We start from the raw sequence: 18,158 nt of genomic DNA, 5'->3' as shown, positions 1-18,158 counted from the left end.
TATTCAAATCTACTAACACTATGCATATATTAGCAACTGGGCCTGAGTAGCAGGCAGTATACTCTGGGCACCTTATTCATCTGCTACTCAATACTACCCCCCCAGTCCCAAAGAAGTTAACAAGTGACAGCCGTAAGGGATCATAGCTTTTACCTGGTCAGTCCGTTATGGAAAGAGCAGGTGTTTTGTATGTTTCAGTGTAAGCCTGACTCAGACCACTCACACAAGGAAAAAAAGTAAGTTATTTTCAACATGTATTTAATTGGCACAGTTAACACAATACAAAGTATTCAGTGCTCTAAAACATAAGCATATACCAACATGAACACAAACAAAAGTGCTAAACACACCATTTGGCAGACTTTACAAAAAAAAACAGTCTTAGCAAAGCAGAGAATACAGAGTAAGGCCTTTAATAGTTAACCTTAAAAATATATTTATTTCCTTTTTTGTCTTAGTTTAATCCATATTTATTTATATATATTCTCTAATTTCAACAAGCCATTTTCTTTTGTACAGGTGCACTGGGGCCTGGCTGGAGGTCTGGGTTGGTGTCAGTCGAGAGTTAGGCAGATTTTTCTCTATACTGGCTCTCTGAGTGGGTATGTCTGTCAGTCAGCACAGCACAGAGATGCACCTTCTGATGGTCTGCATAAAAATCTGTTTTGCCTTCTCACAAACAAACAAAACAACTGCCAAGTCAATATCTACACTAGTCCAAATAAGAGCTGGACGGCTGGGAATAGCAAAGTGAAACTTTGACCTGACCTGGTTCTCAGCCACAGAACATGCAGATTTGCGCTGCTTGACTTTTTAAATTATGTCAAGTAACTGGGACTCCACATGGTGATGGATCACTGTTCAATTGTGGTTCTGCTGATAGTATACATGGTTTGCATTGATACAATTTCAGTTGCTGCTCGAGTAATAATACTGGAATACATTTTTTTTCAAACACTCTTAAGGCGGAGTCCCAAATGGCACCCTATTCCCTACATAGTGCAATTATTTTGACCAGAGCCGGATCAAAAGTAGTGCACTATATAGGGAGCCATTTGGGACATACCTGAAGCTAATAATATCACTAATTGCTTCATTACACAAAACAATGTTTTTCATTACTTTATCTACAGTGACTTCAGGCAGATCAAACAACTGGTTTCATCATCAAGTGGTTTGTAATTCAGGTGCAACATTTTTCCAGCTAGAAACTAGCTACAAATTAAAAAGCAATCTCTTCGACCAAACACTGTTAAAAAATAATTACATAATTAAAATGTTTATATGCATTCAAGAAAGGGAAACAGTGGACATCATCATCTCTGTAGACATTGAGAGTAATCTTCCTTCACCACCTTTATAAAAAAAACGAGATGTCTCGACCTAGTCAACATACCATAGATAATAGAATGGCATCTTACTCCCCCTGATTACTGCACAGTTGGGTAGAGCTTGCAAGTTAAGCATTTCACTGTACTTGTGCATGTGACACAACTTGAACTTGTTTTTAGATTAAGTGGTAGCTAGGATCAACCCAGTTAAGGCCCAATAGGAAGTTTGTCTTGTCTCATATTCAGTCACAACATTGTGGGAAAGTGTGTGGATCATAGTATACAATACTTCCACACGCAGTAGTAAGTGGCCCAAGCAAACTACATGAGAATTTTAAATAATCTTCAAGTTCTCTTCCAGGGGACACGGTCTGTTGGATATACAGTGGAGACGTGAAACATCGCAGCATGTATCCACAGGATGACGCTAACGACCGCTTGCCTTCAACACACTTTTCAAACACGTACAATGTCAGCCAACAACATTACATACATACAGTATAACAAATAGACAAATTCAATGTTTTACTGTGCATGATATCATTCAGAAACAGACATTTTGGAATCCCACATTTTCTTCTCTTCCGGTAATGAGATTTGAGCTGGAGGATTTACTGTGAGGGAGAGCACACACTCACTGTTAAAAACACAGGTAGGTGAACATGCTTTCAGAGACGACGAACAGTCAAACAGCCACAACAAAAAACTAAATAAGGAACAGCTAGTAGATGATCCACAGGCACAGAACCCAAAAGGTGACAAATGGATAAACTGGTTAAGAAGTGTAACAGGCCGTGGGGGTTAACTTAAACAAAAAATGCCAGGCGACGAGTATAAGCTAACCCCCTGAGCCAAGCGGGAGGGGGCGAGCCGAGGAGGAGACAGGGCAAGCATGCACACCGCACGCACCACCTGAGAGATGCCCCACCATAAGCGGCGACATGGCGCTCAACGATCAGCGACTGGCACTTGCAGGGGAGGGTCTGTGGAGGGGTGTGGCCAGAGAGGAGCAGACGGGATGCCAGTAACAACACATGATGGTATGGTAAGGAGAGAGAGTGCAGGTGAGTGAAGTAATGTGAACCTGTCTCCAACCCCACGTTCCTGGAACTCCCAGTCCTGTCCCTTTCTCAGTCATGGATGGTGTGAATGGGGGATGTACATGATACTGACAGGCACCCACACGCGTACACACTCTATAAATGAACTTCAGTCATACAGATGACGAATTAGAGAGTGGAATAAATGTGTTGTTTCCATGGAAACTCCATGTTATGCTGGATCTGGACTGTTCCTTCTGCGATGATTGCTCTGTGTCAATCAGTGAGAGATTCTGCAACTGCATCCACCTGATTGATTTGTATGGGAGTGTGGACTGGAGAGGGACATGGTTTGGCTTCATGTCTGGTGGGATGGTGTGTGTGGGGTGTAGTCGGGGGCAGATTGGGTTGCTTCAGAGCTGGTCCCGGCCCTGTCTGACCACACCCTGCTGTGCTTTAGGAGGGGGGATAGGGAGGAGTGGCAGGGAAGTGGGTTGGGACTCGGGGGGCATTCGAGGTGAGAGAGCCAACAGCGTCCATGGTAACGCCGCATAGCGGAAGCTGAGTTAGTACATTGAGAAGCAAAGCTTTGCAGAGACAAAAGAAGCAAAATGATAAATGGGTAATAACCTATTAAAAAATAAAAGATTTATGAGCTCTCAATTTGGTTTGTTTTTCTCTTATTGTTGCTTCTGGTCAGAGACCGTTGCAGAAGGAGAGAACTCTACAAATGTATCAGGTTGGAAATTGAGATGCATCATAGGTCTCCTGTCTTTGCCTCGGTCATGTCACTCTCTCGGACTTTCTGACCGTAAAGGAACGTGAACGTGGTCGCTCTGTCGCTGAGGCTGCTTGCCCTGCCATTCCTGAGCCAGCTCTCACACTTTTAGGAATCTGCAATTTGAAAAGAAAAGTATAAATAACACGAGAATCTCAAAAAGAAAATGTAGTTCACTATTCTTTGCATTCGTCTTCTGAAGGAAACATTGTTCTGTAGTCAGATAACTATCTAATCCAGAGAACCCAAGAAGCTCCTTCTCTCTGGCTTTAATATCAGTTGCTATACCTTAAAAATTAATCTTTTGATTCTGCTACTGTTTCTAAATGTCAGCTTTGTGTGTGAATCTATCATTTCCAAAAACCAAGAGACACTTAAGCTTCTAACAATCTCAAACATGCACCAAAACATGTTATGTAAAACATAAAATGACTACAAATTTAACATGCCTCACATTTCATTTGGACCCTGGTTTGGGGGAAGTGTGTTAGCACTGACAGAAATTGGATTATTTTACTGCTTGAGGAGAAAGGGTTGTGAAGGCATATTTGTTGAGATTTGACAAAGTTGGAATCTCTTCCAAGAGACCTTTTGGGCCTATGATTGCACAATTCAGTAATCTTCAAAATGCCTGGATATTTTAGAGGCATAAAACAGTTTGTCAACACCATACTTTAGCACAGATGCTTCTCAAAGTGACTCATCTGCACAAGGGTGCTACTCAAAACCCATGCATGAGCTGGCAACCAACCAAGCACCAACATTCCAATCAGCCCCACAACAGTCCGTTCTCACAATGTTCTCACCGAGAGAGAGAAAATGGCGGTACAGCTCATTCTCAATCCTGTATTCCTGTATGAAAAGGCCCAGAATAGTCCAAAACTAATATATATATATAAAGTAATCTCTTTCTTGGACCTTTAAGTATGTGATTGGTGCATCTTGACTGTACAGGAGTGAGACAATCTAAGGGATATAGGGGTTGTTATTCAAAACAATATATTTGTCATGAATTAGGTACAGCATGTAGTCATTATGTATAGCAGAATCAGTAATTTCTCATTGGCATATTTCTACATTGTACAATCTAGCATGCTTTACTACTGGGGACAGCAAGCAACTGGTGTTGATTTTTTCCCCCACATGCTCTTTAAAAACTAACCTGTGGTTTTAACCCCCCCAAAAAGTTTATTTGAGAGCCTATATTAGTTATCTTCAAATATCACCTCTGTGTGGGAAGATGATATAGACCATCAACATCTTATGTTAGTCAAACACAGATACAGACACAAACTTACATTTGCCATTTTGTTTTCATCCTGACCTCAACTAGTCTATCTTTCAGGCCAATGGCTATGATAAAATATATATTTGAGGTCAGTTGATTACATGTCTGGGGAGAAAGAAATGGCAGCAGATTCAAAAAGTTGGGAAATATGACCCTATGCATATCAAGAACAATAAGATAGCAGCACTCATTGAAATCATCATTAAAACTGATTCCCATTGAGTTGACTGGAGAGGTAATGACAGTGCTCCCGGCTGACCACTCAGTGGCACTAAAGCAAACGAGGAGAGGATTCTCTCCAGTGGGAAAACAACACTCCCCTAGATACCGATCTAGGATTAGCTTCCACAACCCTAACCATCACCTTTCTAGGTTAAAATGCAAAACTGACCTGGGTGGAAACCCTGACAGAGCAAGATGGAAATTCTGATTGGTCCATCTTTCAGAGAGGGAGAGAGTGGGAGGAGTCTACTCTGGTCTAACCAACCACCACCCCCACTCCTCCCATCTTCTCTCACCAAATCCTTCTTTTGTCCCATCCAAAAAGAAAACCCCTTCAGTTAAATGTATGTCATAGCACCTTTGGTGTTCGTTTCCAAAAAGACCTCGACGTAGGACGTGGGTACGTAGCCTTCTTCCTCTTCGTTCCTGCGGACCCTCGTCCAGCCGTCACCTTTATCCTGCTCTATTACAAACAGCAGCTCTCCTTCTGTCACTGAGATAGTCCCCTCATTATGACCTGAGGGAGGAGGAAAGGAAGGAGGGAGGGAGGGAGAGACAGTGTAAAAAAAATAGGTGGGAAAGTAAAATTGTTGCGTTTCTCTCAAATAGTCAAATAGATGTGCCAGCCCACATTACCCGTGTTGTTGTCTCTGATTGGTGTATTACCTTCAAATGAGTAGACGGCTTTACAGGTGCCGATGGTGGGCAGTGTCTCCTCATCCCCATCGTCAAACTCATCATCAAACTCTGGAGTGTTTGCTATGGCCACCTTGACCTGAGTCTCTGAACTCTGATCCTCTGTGTAACTGCCATCCGGGCTGCTCAAGGACCAACACACACACACACACACACACACACACACACACACACACACACAGTAACTATAGCAATCTCACAACACATACTGTAACAAACTAGAAAGCAGTGTTGATTAATGGAGTGTGTGTTGTGTGTACTGTACCTCTCTCTGTCCTGTGCACAGTTGTTGTCGACCATGGTGCTGTTCTGTGACTCGTACAGACCACTCTGTCTCCTGGGAGGGTCACTCCTCGACGGTAACCTCCCCTCCACCTCCGCCAGCCATCCCTGGTAGGGACAGTCAGACACACACACGTATGTTAGGGATGTGAGATGAGATCTGCTAGTGTAGTTCATTCCAGAGTTATACTAGCAACACTCACAGTTCGTCCAGCATCTAGAAATAAATTAATGTCTGGGATAGGTCAAGAGGGCTTAGGATGACTCACCTCGAATTTCTGGACCTCGGACTGCAGTTTCTCGATGTTCATTGCCATCTCTACTAGCCGGGGGTCCACACTGGCAGGGTCTCCCATCTGGGGATTCTTCTCATACACACCCTTCATCTTAGTTAGGGCATCTCTGATGGATGGACACAGAGGAAGAGATATTAACTAATTTCATTGTCCGTTCCCCCGCAGAAATCTAATTAGCATAATAACCAGATCCCCATACATATGTCAGTTTAAGCTAGAGATATCGTTTATTTTGCATTGGATCAGTGGCGACGTGTCAATCAGAGAAGAGCCCCACCTGTTTAGCCATTTTTTTCTTCTTTCTGTTTTGCATGTTATTCTGGCATTAATACGTGTCACATATATCAGTTTGCAAACAATATGAAAATGAATCCATTATTGAGTTAATAAAGCCGCATGCAGGTGTTTCAGCCGAGCTCATTGCTTTCTGTGGTGGTGGAGCAGCCAGCGGAAAATACGTAACTCGGTTCTCTAGTTGTCCCTGTACACTGCCTGTCGTGATCAGGAGACGCATGGGACGGTACACAATTGGTCCAACGTCGTCCGGGTTAGGGGAGGGTTTGGCCGGCCTTGATGTCCTTGTCTCATCGTGCACTAGCAACTCCTTGTTGTGGGCCGGTCGGTCGACTTCGGGCGTCAGAGCGACGGTGTTTCCTCCGACACATTGAGATGGTGCGGCTGGCTTCCAGGTTAAGCGAGCAGTGTGTCAAGAAGCAGTGCGGGCTCTCGACCTTTGCCGAGTCCGTAGGGGAATTGCAGCGATGAGACAATATCATAACTACCAACTCGATATCACGAAAAAGGGGGGTAACGCCATGGGCCAGAGAGTTTTGAATACATGGGCCATGCTGTCAATCCAGCATGATTTCTGCCGCGTTCAAGACAACTGGGAACTCGGATAAAATTAGCTCCGACTGGGAAAATACGGAAAATCATTTTGAACGGTCATTCAACTCTGAATTCCAATTCTGGATTTCGGTCCTCTTTCTAGAGCCCACAAGAAGGCCCGCCGCGCCACCTTCCTGTTTAAGTGAGCACAGCACAACAAGGTGAGTCCAAAAATATATTGTATGCTGTTGCATAAATGATGTAATATGCCAGGGGGATATGTATACTGTAGCTACGAAAGTAATACTAAGTGTATGTTGTGTAGTAAGCTTTTAGTAGCCCATGTACCTCACCCTAATAATTTGCTCCCTTTTCACCGCACAACTTAGCCTACTTGGTGGTGCAGATTAGGCCTATAGCCTGTTTAATATTGTAAGATCTTTCATTGTCTGCTTATATGCCCCGTTTATTTATCCTACAGTTCTAACTTGCTGTACAGGGACAATACTGTAATAATGGCCCATGTTCTGAAATCTATCGCCGTGCATTAACAAATAGTTATATTGACTACGTCCATCCTAGCGCACTCATTGTCTTTATCTAAATGATGGATTGCCTCTTATGCGCGCGTCTTCCCCTTATGTCATAGTTTGTACATATCAATTGTCAGTAGAAACCACATTTGTTTAAGCAGGTCAGTTTTTTTTAAAGGCAGTAAATGAGGGTGAATGAACTGTTTCGCTGCCAGACGAGGCTCTGCTGATAGTCAGGTGGAGCAGTGTTAAGGTTTTGGGACAGCTTTATATATGTCCGAATAGTTTGTGGGCATCGTTTGTCACCGCTATAGTGCAATTAATGTATTGTTTAGTGTTGTGTAGTGGCTTTGCTGGCATGCGTCAAACTCCCCCCCCCCCCCCCAATAAGTGGCTAAAATCGCCACTGCATTGGATGCATCTCAATCCATCACATTCTCTTATGTAACACCTCCCCATCTGCGGTGAAAGGTGAGCTAGAGGTGAAAGGTGAGCTAGAGGTGAAAGGTGAGCTAGAGGTGAAAGGTGAGCTAGAGGTGAAAGGTGAGCTAGAGGTGAAAGGTGAGCTAGAGGTGAAAGGTGAGCTAGAGGTGAAAGGTGAGCTATAGTGGTGTTTGTCAGACCATGAGACATCCTGAAAATCGGTCTTCTCACAAAATTGTCTGTAGCGGCCGAACGATTTGGCCTAAAAACTATTATCACCCCTCTATGGAAAGATGGGACTCTCACGAACACGATGGTGTTCTCCATCTTGGGACTCATCTGAAGTCGGTACAGCCGATCTGCCAAATTCTGCCTGTAGCGTCTGAACAGTTTGGGCTACACACTAATATGTAAAGGTGAGACTAACGAACATGTACATGTCAGTTGTTTTGCTCCAGAACACCCACAGGCCTCACAAGACTCGTCTGAAGGTACAAATGTATGGAGTGACAAAAATAAGGAGTTAAATACAGTTGAAGTCTGAAGTTTACATACACTTAGGTTGGAGTCATTAAAAGTCGTTTTTCAACCGCTCCACAAATTTCTTGTTAACAAACTATAGTTTTGGCAAGTCGGTTAGGACATACACTTGGTGCATGACACAAGTAATTTTTCCAACAATTGTTTACAGACAAATTATTTAACTTATAATTCACTGTATCACAATTCCAATGGGTCAGAAGTTTACATACACTAAGTTGACTGTGCCTTTACACATCTTGGAAAATTCCAGAAAATGATGTAATGGATTCAGAAGCTTCTGATAGGCTAATTGACATCATTTGAGTCTGTTGGAGGTGTACCTGTAGATGTATTTCAAGGCTTACCTTCAAACTCAGTGCCTCTTTGCTTGACATCATGGGAAAATCAAAAGAAATCAGCCAAGACCTCAGAAGTCTGAGTCTGGTTCATCCTTGGGAGCAATTTCCAAACGTGAAGGTACCACGTTCATCTGTACAAACAATAGTACGCAAGTATAAACACCATGGGACCATTCAGCCGTCATACCGCTCAGGGAGGAGTGTTGAACGCGTGTTCTGTCTCCTAGAGATGAACGTACTTTGGTGCAAAAAGTGCAAATCAATGCCAGAACAACAGCAAAGGACCTTGTAAAGATGCTGGAGGAAACAGGTACAAAAGTATCTATATCCACAGTAAAACGAGTCCTATGTTGACATAACCCGAAAGGCCGCTCAGCAAGGAAGAAGCCACTGCTCCAAAACCGCAATAAAAAAGACAGACTATGGTTTGCAACTGCACATGGGGACAAAGATCGTACTTTTTGGAAAAATGTCCTCTGTTCTGATGAAACAAAAATAGAACTGTTTGGCAACAATGACCATCGTTATGTTTGGAGGAAAAAGGGGGATGCTTGCAAGCTGAAGAACACCATCCCAACCATGAAGCACGGGGGTGGCAGCATCATGTTGTGGGGGTGCTTTGCTGCAGGAGGGACTGGTGCACTTCACAAAATAGATCAGCATGAGGAAGGAATATTATGTGGATATATTGGACCAACATCTCAAGACATCAATCAGGAAGTTAAAGCTTGGTCCCAAATGGGTCTTCAAAATGGACAATGACCCCATGCATACTTCCAATGTTGTGGCAAAATGGCTTAAGGACAACAAAGTCAAGGTATTGCAGTGGCCATCCCAAAGCCTTGACCGCAATCCCATATAAAATTTGTGGGCAGAACTGAAAAAGTGTGTGCAAGCAAGGAGGCCTAAAAACCTGACTCAATTACACCAGCTCTGTCAGGAGGAATGGGCCAAAATTCACCCAATTTATTGTGGAAAGCTTGTTGAAGACTACCCAAAACAATTTAACCTTTTATGGCTGCAGGGGCAATATTGAGTAGCTGAATGAAAAGTGCCCATTGTTAACGGCCAGCTCCTCAGTCTCAGTTGCTAATATATGCATATTATTATTAGTATTGGATAGAAAACACTCTAAAGTTTCCAAAACGGTCAAAATATTGTCTGTGAGTATAACAGAACTGATATTGCAGGCGAAACCCTGAGGAAAATCAAACCAGGAAGTGGCTTCTATTTTGAAAACTCCATGTTCCATAGCCTCCCTTTGCTCCATTTAAAGGGATATGAACCAGATTCCTTTTCCTATCGCTTCCTCAAGGAGTCAACAGTCTTCAGACATAGTTTCAGGCTTCTATTTTGAAAAATGAGCCAGAACGATAACATCGTGTCAAGTGGTCACATGAGTTTTGCTTGCGCAACAGAGTTTGGATAGGTATTGCTTTTCCCTCTCCTACTGTGAAAGACATTTACGGTTGATATATTATCGAATATATATTTTAAAAACAACCTGAGGATTGATTATAAAAAATGTTGACATGCTTCTGTGGACATTATGGAAACTATTTGGAATTTTCATCTGCGTTGTCGTGACCGCTCTTTCCTGTGGATTTCTCAACATAACGCAACAAACAAACAGAGGTATTTTGGATATAAAAATCATCTTTATGGAACAAAAGGAACATTTGTTGTGTAACTGGGAGTCTCGTGAGTGAAAACATCCGAAGCTCATCAAAGGTAAACGATTAATTTGATTGCTTTTCTGATTTTTGTGCCCGAGCTACCTGATGCTAAGTATAACTTAATGTTTTATCGTGCGATCGATAAACTTACACAAACGCTTGGATTGCTTTCGCTGTAAAGCATACTTTCAAAATCTGACACGACAGGTGGATTAACAAAAGGCTAAGCTGTGTTTTCCTATATTGCACTTGTGATTTCATGAATATAAATATTTATAGTAATATTTATTGTATGTAGCGCTATGCTATTCAGCAGTTGTTGATGACACTTATCCCGATAGTGGGATTGCAGCCATAACAAGTTAAAGGCAATGTTACCAAATACTAATTGAGTGTATGTAAACTTCTGACCCACTGGGAATGTGATGAAAGAAATAAAAGCTGAAATAAACCATTCTCTCTACTGTTATTCTGACATTTCACATTCTTAAAATAACGTGGTGATCTTAACTGACCTAAGACATTTTACTAGGATTAAATGCCAGGAATTGTAAAAAAAACTGAGTTTAAATGTAGTTGGCTAAGGTGTATGTAAACTTCCAACTTCAACTGTACATATTACCTCAACTATTTTTTACTTAACACTTACTTTTCTTAAAACTGCATTGTTGGCTAAGGGCTTGTAATTAAGCATTTCACTGTAAGGTCTACCTGTTGTATTCAGGGCATGTGACAAATCACATTTGATTTGATGTTCTAAATTTCTATATTTAAAAAAATCAATCTCAAATAGCAAAATTATCCTTGGCATGGCCTTCTTAAAACAATTCCAGATAAATTAGTAGAATCACCCCCTCCCCCAGTTTACACAGGGCTTAGACGGTTTAGTGCCAAAAAACAAGAGGTTAAATACATGTAAAAAAATATATATATATATATATATATATACAAAACAAACAACAAATGTTTACTGGTCTTTCTTATATCACACAGATATAGGACAGACATTTTTGAACAAACTTCCTTTAGATTTTTTTGGGGGGGACTATCTGTTGTTCTATGTAGTGAATCTGTTATTCAATGCATTTGTGTGGGCTAATAGCATTAAGGACAAAAATATTTGTACATCAAATAATTGTTTTATATTTTTTTGGGGTACATCAAGTGGTTTTAAAATTCAAAATAGCAATATGATCCCTAGTATGATCTTCTTAAAACAATTCCATATAGCTTAGTAGTACCCACCTCTCCCGGCTTCGACTCACATTGGTTAATAACAGTCAGACGGAAACAAATTAGAGACCCTGGGATTTACAACTCCTTGGTTGGGTCTGAAGCTTTCTTGAGGCTTAAGCTATTTTTTTAAAGGAAAAATCTATTTAAAAAAACTATTTTGGTATTTGTTTAATTAGTCCACTGTTAAGACAATCCAAATGCTTTTGCATGTTTTCAAGATATAGGATTTTCAAGAAGCAATTTGTCACATCATGATGATGCGTTTTGCATTATATGATGGCTTTTGCATCATCGCCGCAGTTTTACTGGGGACATTTTGTTTCCACAACAGGGCTGACACTAAAGGGAGTGAGCTTTTAGGGATGAGGTAGGACATCATTTCCAAACAAATATGGCTGAGGCTTATGTTGAAAACACAGACACAAACTTACTTCTGGTCCATCTCTTTCTGGATGTCCTTATTTATGTCGTCTATCTTGGCCTGAAGCTTCTTTCTCCTCTGCTCTGGTGGCAGGTGGCTGAAGTCCTCCGGTCCAGAGCCCTGAGAGACAGAGAAATGGAGAGAGAAATGGTAGCAAGAGAGTGGGAGAGAACAAGACAAGTTGGAGACAAAGTGAGTTTCAGGAGCGTTGTACACCCTCTTACTAAAATATATGAATAACATGTAACATCCCTCTCGGATGTTCAGGCTCTCTATCTAACACTAGGAACCTTTAGATGCAGTATCCCCCTTACAGAAAATCCATTAGGATAAATTAATTCCCTATCATTTAGGGTTGTGTATCTGATAGTTATGGCAGCTGGTGAAGGAGATACTGCAGCACTATAGTCTACCACTAACCTCTGAGCTCTGGTTGGGGGAGGGGGGGGGGTCTCTGTGTGAAGGTAAGCCCTACAACCACCTTTCACCTATTCAGTCCCAAGCCTCAAAAGATATTAGGCTGTATCACTTCATATCCAGTCAAATCACATTTCTGTGTTCATTTCATAACTGTCGAGAGAGAAGATGACTCCTGTTAAAAGGAGGTAGTGTTTCTGAAATGACATCTGTGGGACCATTTGAGGGCAGACGGCATGTTTCCTGATAAAGGAGATTCTTGGATATAATACATATCAATCATCTCTGATGATGGTGAGTCATTCTCTCTGTTCTGTGCTCGACCTGCTCCACTTTCCAAATTAACAACCGCCTTTTGTCTTCTGTTTATGCTGCAGCTCAGAGATACAGCACTTTGTGGTGCTATTTGGTCAGTTTAAAAAAATATATATATTTTTTTTTACAAATGCATGTATTACAATACAATAACTGGATAATTGTTGAATGCATGTCAATATAGAGTAACCCACTGGAAGGTTTATTTACTGTGGCATTACTCACATGTTCATGTATTATTGATGTAAGATTTTACCCTGCAGTAATATTATGGTATTTGTGTGATCATGAGCGTGGACTGGATTGGTTAAGGCTCAGACAATACTCTGTGGTAACATAGCAGAACCAAAGGACAACGTCCTACTGGCCAGGGGTCACTGGAGTTTACTGGTATGTAAGCCGATTGAAACGCAGCAGCAGGCTAGGCTACCATGGCAATGACCTTCCTTACCCCATCTCTCTGCACCGCTGTGCAACACTTACCGGACAACATGCAACACAACAAACAGGTTTCATTCAATATGCTCTGGATCTTTACCCCATAGCGCTGCAACGCTGTGCAACACTTACCAACCAGACAACATGCAACACAACAAACAGGTTTCATTCAACATGCTCTTGATTATACTCCAAAAAATACTTATATTATTTACTGTATATAAATAGTTAATCACAAGAATAAAGAACAACATGCTTGCTATTGATTTCTGTAGATGTAGGTAAAAACAAAATACTCCACACCACTCACAAGACAATATGCTATATGTGGGGGTTTTTATCCAGTAACTTACCTGTAAATATAAAGTTCACACTCAGATATACAGTACCAGTCAAAAACAAAGTTTGGACACACCTACTCATTCCAGGCTTTTTCTTTATTTTGACTATTTTTTGAGATTGTAGAATAATAGTGAAGACGTCAAAAATATAAAATAACACATGGAATTATGAAATAACCAAAAATATGTTAAACAAATCAAAATGTATTTCAGATTCTTCAAAGTAGCCACCTTGATGGCAGCTTTGCACACTCTTGCCATTCTGTCAACCAGCTTCACCTGCAATGATTTTCCAACAGTCTTGAAGGAGTCCCCACATATGCTGAGCACATGTTGGCTGCTTTTCCTTCACTCTGCAGTCCAACTCATCCCAAACCATCTCAATTGGGTTGAGGCCAGGTCATCTGATGCAGCACTCCATCACTTTCCTTCTTGGTCAAATAATCCTTACACAGCCTGGAGGTGTGTTGGGTCATTGTCCTGTTGAAAAACAAATGATAGTCCCACTAAGCGCAAACCAGATGGGATGGTGTATCGCTGCAGAATGCTCTGGTAGCCATGCTGGTTAAGTGTGCCTTGAATTCAAATAAATCACCTACAGTGTCACCAGCAAAGCACCCCCACACAATCACACCTACATGCTTCACGGTGGGAACCACACATGCGGAGATCATCCGTTCACCTACTCTGTGCCTCACAAAGACACGGCGGTTGAAATCAAACATTTGGACTCATCCGACCAAAGTACAGATTTACACCAGTCTAATCTCCATTGCTTGTGTTTCTTGGCCCAAGCAAGTCTCTTCTTCTTATTGGTGTGCTTTAGTAGTGGTTTCTTTGCAGCAATTCGACCATGAAGGCCTGATTCACGCAGTCTCCTCTGAACAGTTGATGTTGAGATGTGTCTGTTACTTGAATTCTGTGAAGAATTTATTTGGGCTACAATTTCTGAGGCTGGTAACTAATTAACTTATCCTCTGCAGCAGAGGTAACTCTGGGTACTCATGAGAGCCAGTTTCATCATAGTGCTTGATGGATTTTGTGACTGCACTTGAAGAAACTTTAAAAGTTCTTGAACTTTTCCGGATTGACTGACCTTCATGTCTTAAAGTAATGATGGGCTGTCGTTTCTCTTTGATTATTTGAGCTGTTCTTGCCATAATATGGACTTAGCCCTATTTGGTAAAATACCATCTTCTGTATACCACCCCAAGCTTGTCACAACACAACTGATTGGCTCAAATGCATTAAGAAGGAAATAAATTTGATAAATTCACTTTTAACAAGGCACAGCTGTTAAATAAAATTAATTCCAGGTGACTACTTCATGAAGCTGGTTGAGAGAATGCTAAGAGTGTGCAAATATGTCATCAAGGCAAAGGGTAACTACTTTAAAGAATCTCAAATAGAAAATATATTTTGATTTCTTTAACACTTTTTGTACTACATGATTCCATCTGTCTTATTTCATAGTTTTGATGTCTTCACTATTATTCTACAATCTCAAAAATAGTACAAATAAAGAAAAATCCCGGGAATGAGTAAATGTGTCCAAACATTTGACTGATACTGTCCATTCAAATCGACTTGATTACATTAAATCACTGTTGACAGATCCTGATCATTTCTAATCTCTACCCAAAGGGTTTGACATGCATGGTTGACCATTCGATAATTATTAACTAATGATTATCATGGATTATGTTATTGTGATAGACTAAGGAGATCTACAATAATTTCAGGGCAGTTGATTATAATTGATCAATCCAAATTCTTCACAGGGCTTGAAATTTAGAGGTGTAGATAATTCATCAAAACAATACATTACATTGAATAAGTCCTGATAGAAACCTTTTTCAAAGCCCATCTCTATCTAATCTCATCCACCAGCCATCTCTCTCTGTAGCAATTGAGCCTGGAGATGAGTTTAGTTTCTACCTGACAGACCAAAAACTCCCAATTCCTTTGTTCCCATCTGTTCTGCATTTCAGTGGAAAATACATGGTATTCCTGGAAGGCTTAGAATTATCTGGATGTTCTAGTCTAGCTCTTTTTTCGTGCCATTAATTTCCACATCAGAACCTCGGAGTCTGGCAGCTAATGCTGAACAACATCTTTAGAGCCCTGCATTGTGAATGCACTGCTAAATTACCATTCATTAAAAGCTGCATCTATCTACCCTCTATCTTTTATCAGCTATGATTATGATTTATCTATTGTAGGGAGCTATGATTTATTTATTGGGATCATCTGTCTTTTATTCTAATGATTATGGTGATAGATCAAAGGGAATGGAACTAGCAGATGGACAGACAGAACTAGGTTCAAAATACTATCTGAAAAAATGTAAATATCCTTCAGCTGTGCTTGTCTGTTGCAATGGATTAGATAAGTGGCTTAAGTTAAAAGATTTCAAATAGTACTTGAAACCCAGTTCTGACAGAGGGACATACAAAACAATAACAGTAATTCTGATCACCTCAATCAGATTCCGGACGTGGGAATTGAATGTGATCTGCACAGAGCACACAGGCACAGTGGGAGAGACACAACAAACAAGACACACAACAAAATAAACAAATGAGACAACAAGGGTCTGTAAAATCCATCGTCATGTCATAACAAAATGAAGAAATAAGTCCGGACGAAAGGAACTGAACACAAACAACGGTCACATAGAATGATCAACCATTTTTGTGTTGCTAGGAGGACGTGCACGCTACGCTCAGAATACGGTCATGCCACTACGGTCATGCAGTGTTACGGTCATGCTTACCAACTTGAGAGAAAGCTTCATGGGAGGAAGAGGGGAGAGGGAAACGGCAGGAAAGAAAGAGAACAGACAAGTCAGACAACAGCAGAATAACATGTAGCATTGGTCATGTTTCCCCCTGGCATAGCATGCACATGTACGTTGACATGGATATATTGATTACAAAGCAGCTCCTTAGCCACACTTCCCAATATGATAAAAAGAGGTGGGTTTTAACCTGGAAAGGGGAATGTAGAAGTATTGGATGCATTGTATCATATATTGCTGAGCATTGATCATCAAATCCACACCAAATATGTCCCTGTGGTATTGACCAAAGAGATAACCGGCACTTTCAAAACCAAACAGCAAATGCATAGATCCATCAGGTATGAGAGCATTTGTGAAAATGACCGATGAGATCTGAGAGGTGCTAAGGGTCTATGGTTCTTTGCAGATGCTGGTTAGTTTGGATGCTCTTGTATATCCGTGGATATCGGATGCCCGGTATGCCACAGTTTGTTCTGATTACAATAGAAAACTAAGTTTGCGTTACCACAGCAATAGGTCATGCCAAGACAATACCTGGTCATTCTCAGGACCCTTCTAATGTCTTCCTGAGCCATATGTTACTCTAACGTATGGCTCTGGTCAACCTTTTTCTAATTTGGCCAAGTTCAATGTCAGCTTTCAGGGATGAATGAAAAAAATAAGAAAAGTGTTTTGAATGACTTGAGATGATAGGTAAGCCAACTCACAAGTCTATACTGCACAGGACGGCAAATGAGAGCAAGCAACTTGAGAGAAGAGAAAGATGGAGAGAGACGAGTGGACGCACCCACACTCATTGTAGGGAAACAGGAGGTCAGATTAGGGGATGATTCCACAACCCTCTCCTCTTCCCTTCCTGCATCCCTCATTTCTTCCCCCACAATGACAGCATTGTAACAGCAGGGGGTGATAGCAGCATGTGTCATGGCTAAGCATGATGACAGTTCAGAGGCAGTGTGTATGTTTCAAACTGACTGGACATTCACTCCTAAAAGAGGTTAGCCTAAGTCTGTTTGTGCCAATCTGAGTTGGCAAAAGAGCATAAACAGACTGGAACCCATGCTAGGGAGAAGTTGCTCCTAGATTCAAAGCTATACCAGGACCTACAGTAGTAACGTTCTGTATCAATGAGTTCAATAAAACTATAACCATAATGACTTTCATTCACCTTCTTCAATGGTTAATTGAGGGGGAGGGGACTTGCAAAGAAACAGTGACTTATGATTGATAACTGTTAAATTAAAGGACAATTAAGGAAAATTATAGATAGAAAATAGAACTGGAAAAATAATTTAAGGCGGAAAAGAGGTTTATGTTAATTGCTTTGGTTTAATTGCACATGCAGTGAGGTCACTATTAAAGATCATTAGAGCTCATTGTTAGCTCCATAGTTCTAGAGAGGAGAGATACTTTAACACAGTGGGTCACTCCAGTCTGAATCATTGTAATGACTCATTATGAGGACGTAGTTTGTACGACATAAAAGAGATACTTTAACATGCACTGGGCTGCTATAGCTACAGTGAATAACTTGTAATCCAGTTACAGGCTGCACTCAGGAGCTAGGATGAGGCAGGGTTATACTCACTTCAGTCCTGTAATCAAGTCATCCACATGGAATGGCCCAGGACCAGCCTATTTCTCCCTCTCTGTACACTTCTCTACACTTCAAATGGTTCTCGCGTTTGTTATTTCCTTCAAGGAAATAGTCAAATTCCTGTGGGGTATATTGAGTCAAATCCTGACTTAGCAGACATCCCAGACAGACAGGTGTATATACAGGTACATATTCATACATGGTCTATATACATACAGGCTATGGGGCAATGATGTCAGCACACTGAAAGAAGAGCTGGGTAGACTAAACTTCCTGAAAGTGTAACGAGCACCACAAACCCAATGTTGTGCACCAC

At 41.1% G+C, this 18,158-nt stretch overlaps 1 protein-coding gene across 18 annotated transcripts in view; it reads right to left on the bottom strand.

Annotated features, from left to right (window-relative positions):
• Positions 1-241: 241 nt before the first annotated feature.
• The window catches only part of LOC135518164 (formin-binding protein 1-like), a 125,592-nt gene continuing 107,675 nt past the window's right edge, over positions 242-18,158 (bottom strand). For 3 of the 18 annotated variants that reach the window (XM_064943094.1, XM_064943100.1, XM_064943104.1), the window contains 7 exons: positions 16,219-16,233; positions 15,922-15,957; positions 11,942-12,051; positions 5,907-6,039; positions 5,621-5,745; positions 5,326-5,480; positions 3,275-5,176 (listed from right to left, as the gene is read on the bottom strand). In XM_064943094.1, the coding sequence (XP_064799166.1) occupies positions 4,998-5,176; positions 5,326-5,480; positions 5,621-5,745; positions 5,907-6,039; positions 11,942-12,051; positions 15,922-15,957; positions 16,219-16,233 (753 nt within the window). In that variant the 3' untranslated portion in view covers positions 3,275-4,997. The other 15 variants (XM_064943096.1, XM_064943099.1, XM_064943101.1 and 12 more) reach the window with 11 other exon arrangements.

The sequence above is a fragment of the Oncorhynchus masou genome, chromosome 28, assembly GCF_036934945.1.
Source record: "Oncorhynchus masou masou isolate Uvic2021 chromosome 28, UVic_Omas_1.1, whole genome shotgun sequence".
Taxonomy (NCBI): Eukaryota; Metazoa; Chordata; class Actinopteri; order Salmoniformes; family Salmonidae; genus Oncorhynchus; species Oncorhynchus masou.
Note: the sequence above shows the minus strand (reverse complement) of the source record. Positions and strands in the feature narration are given on the sequence as shown.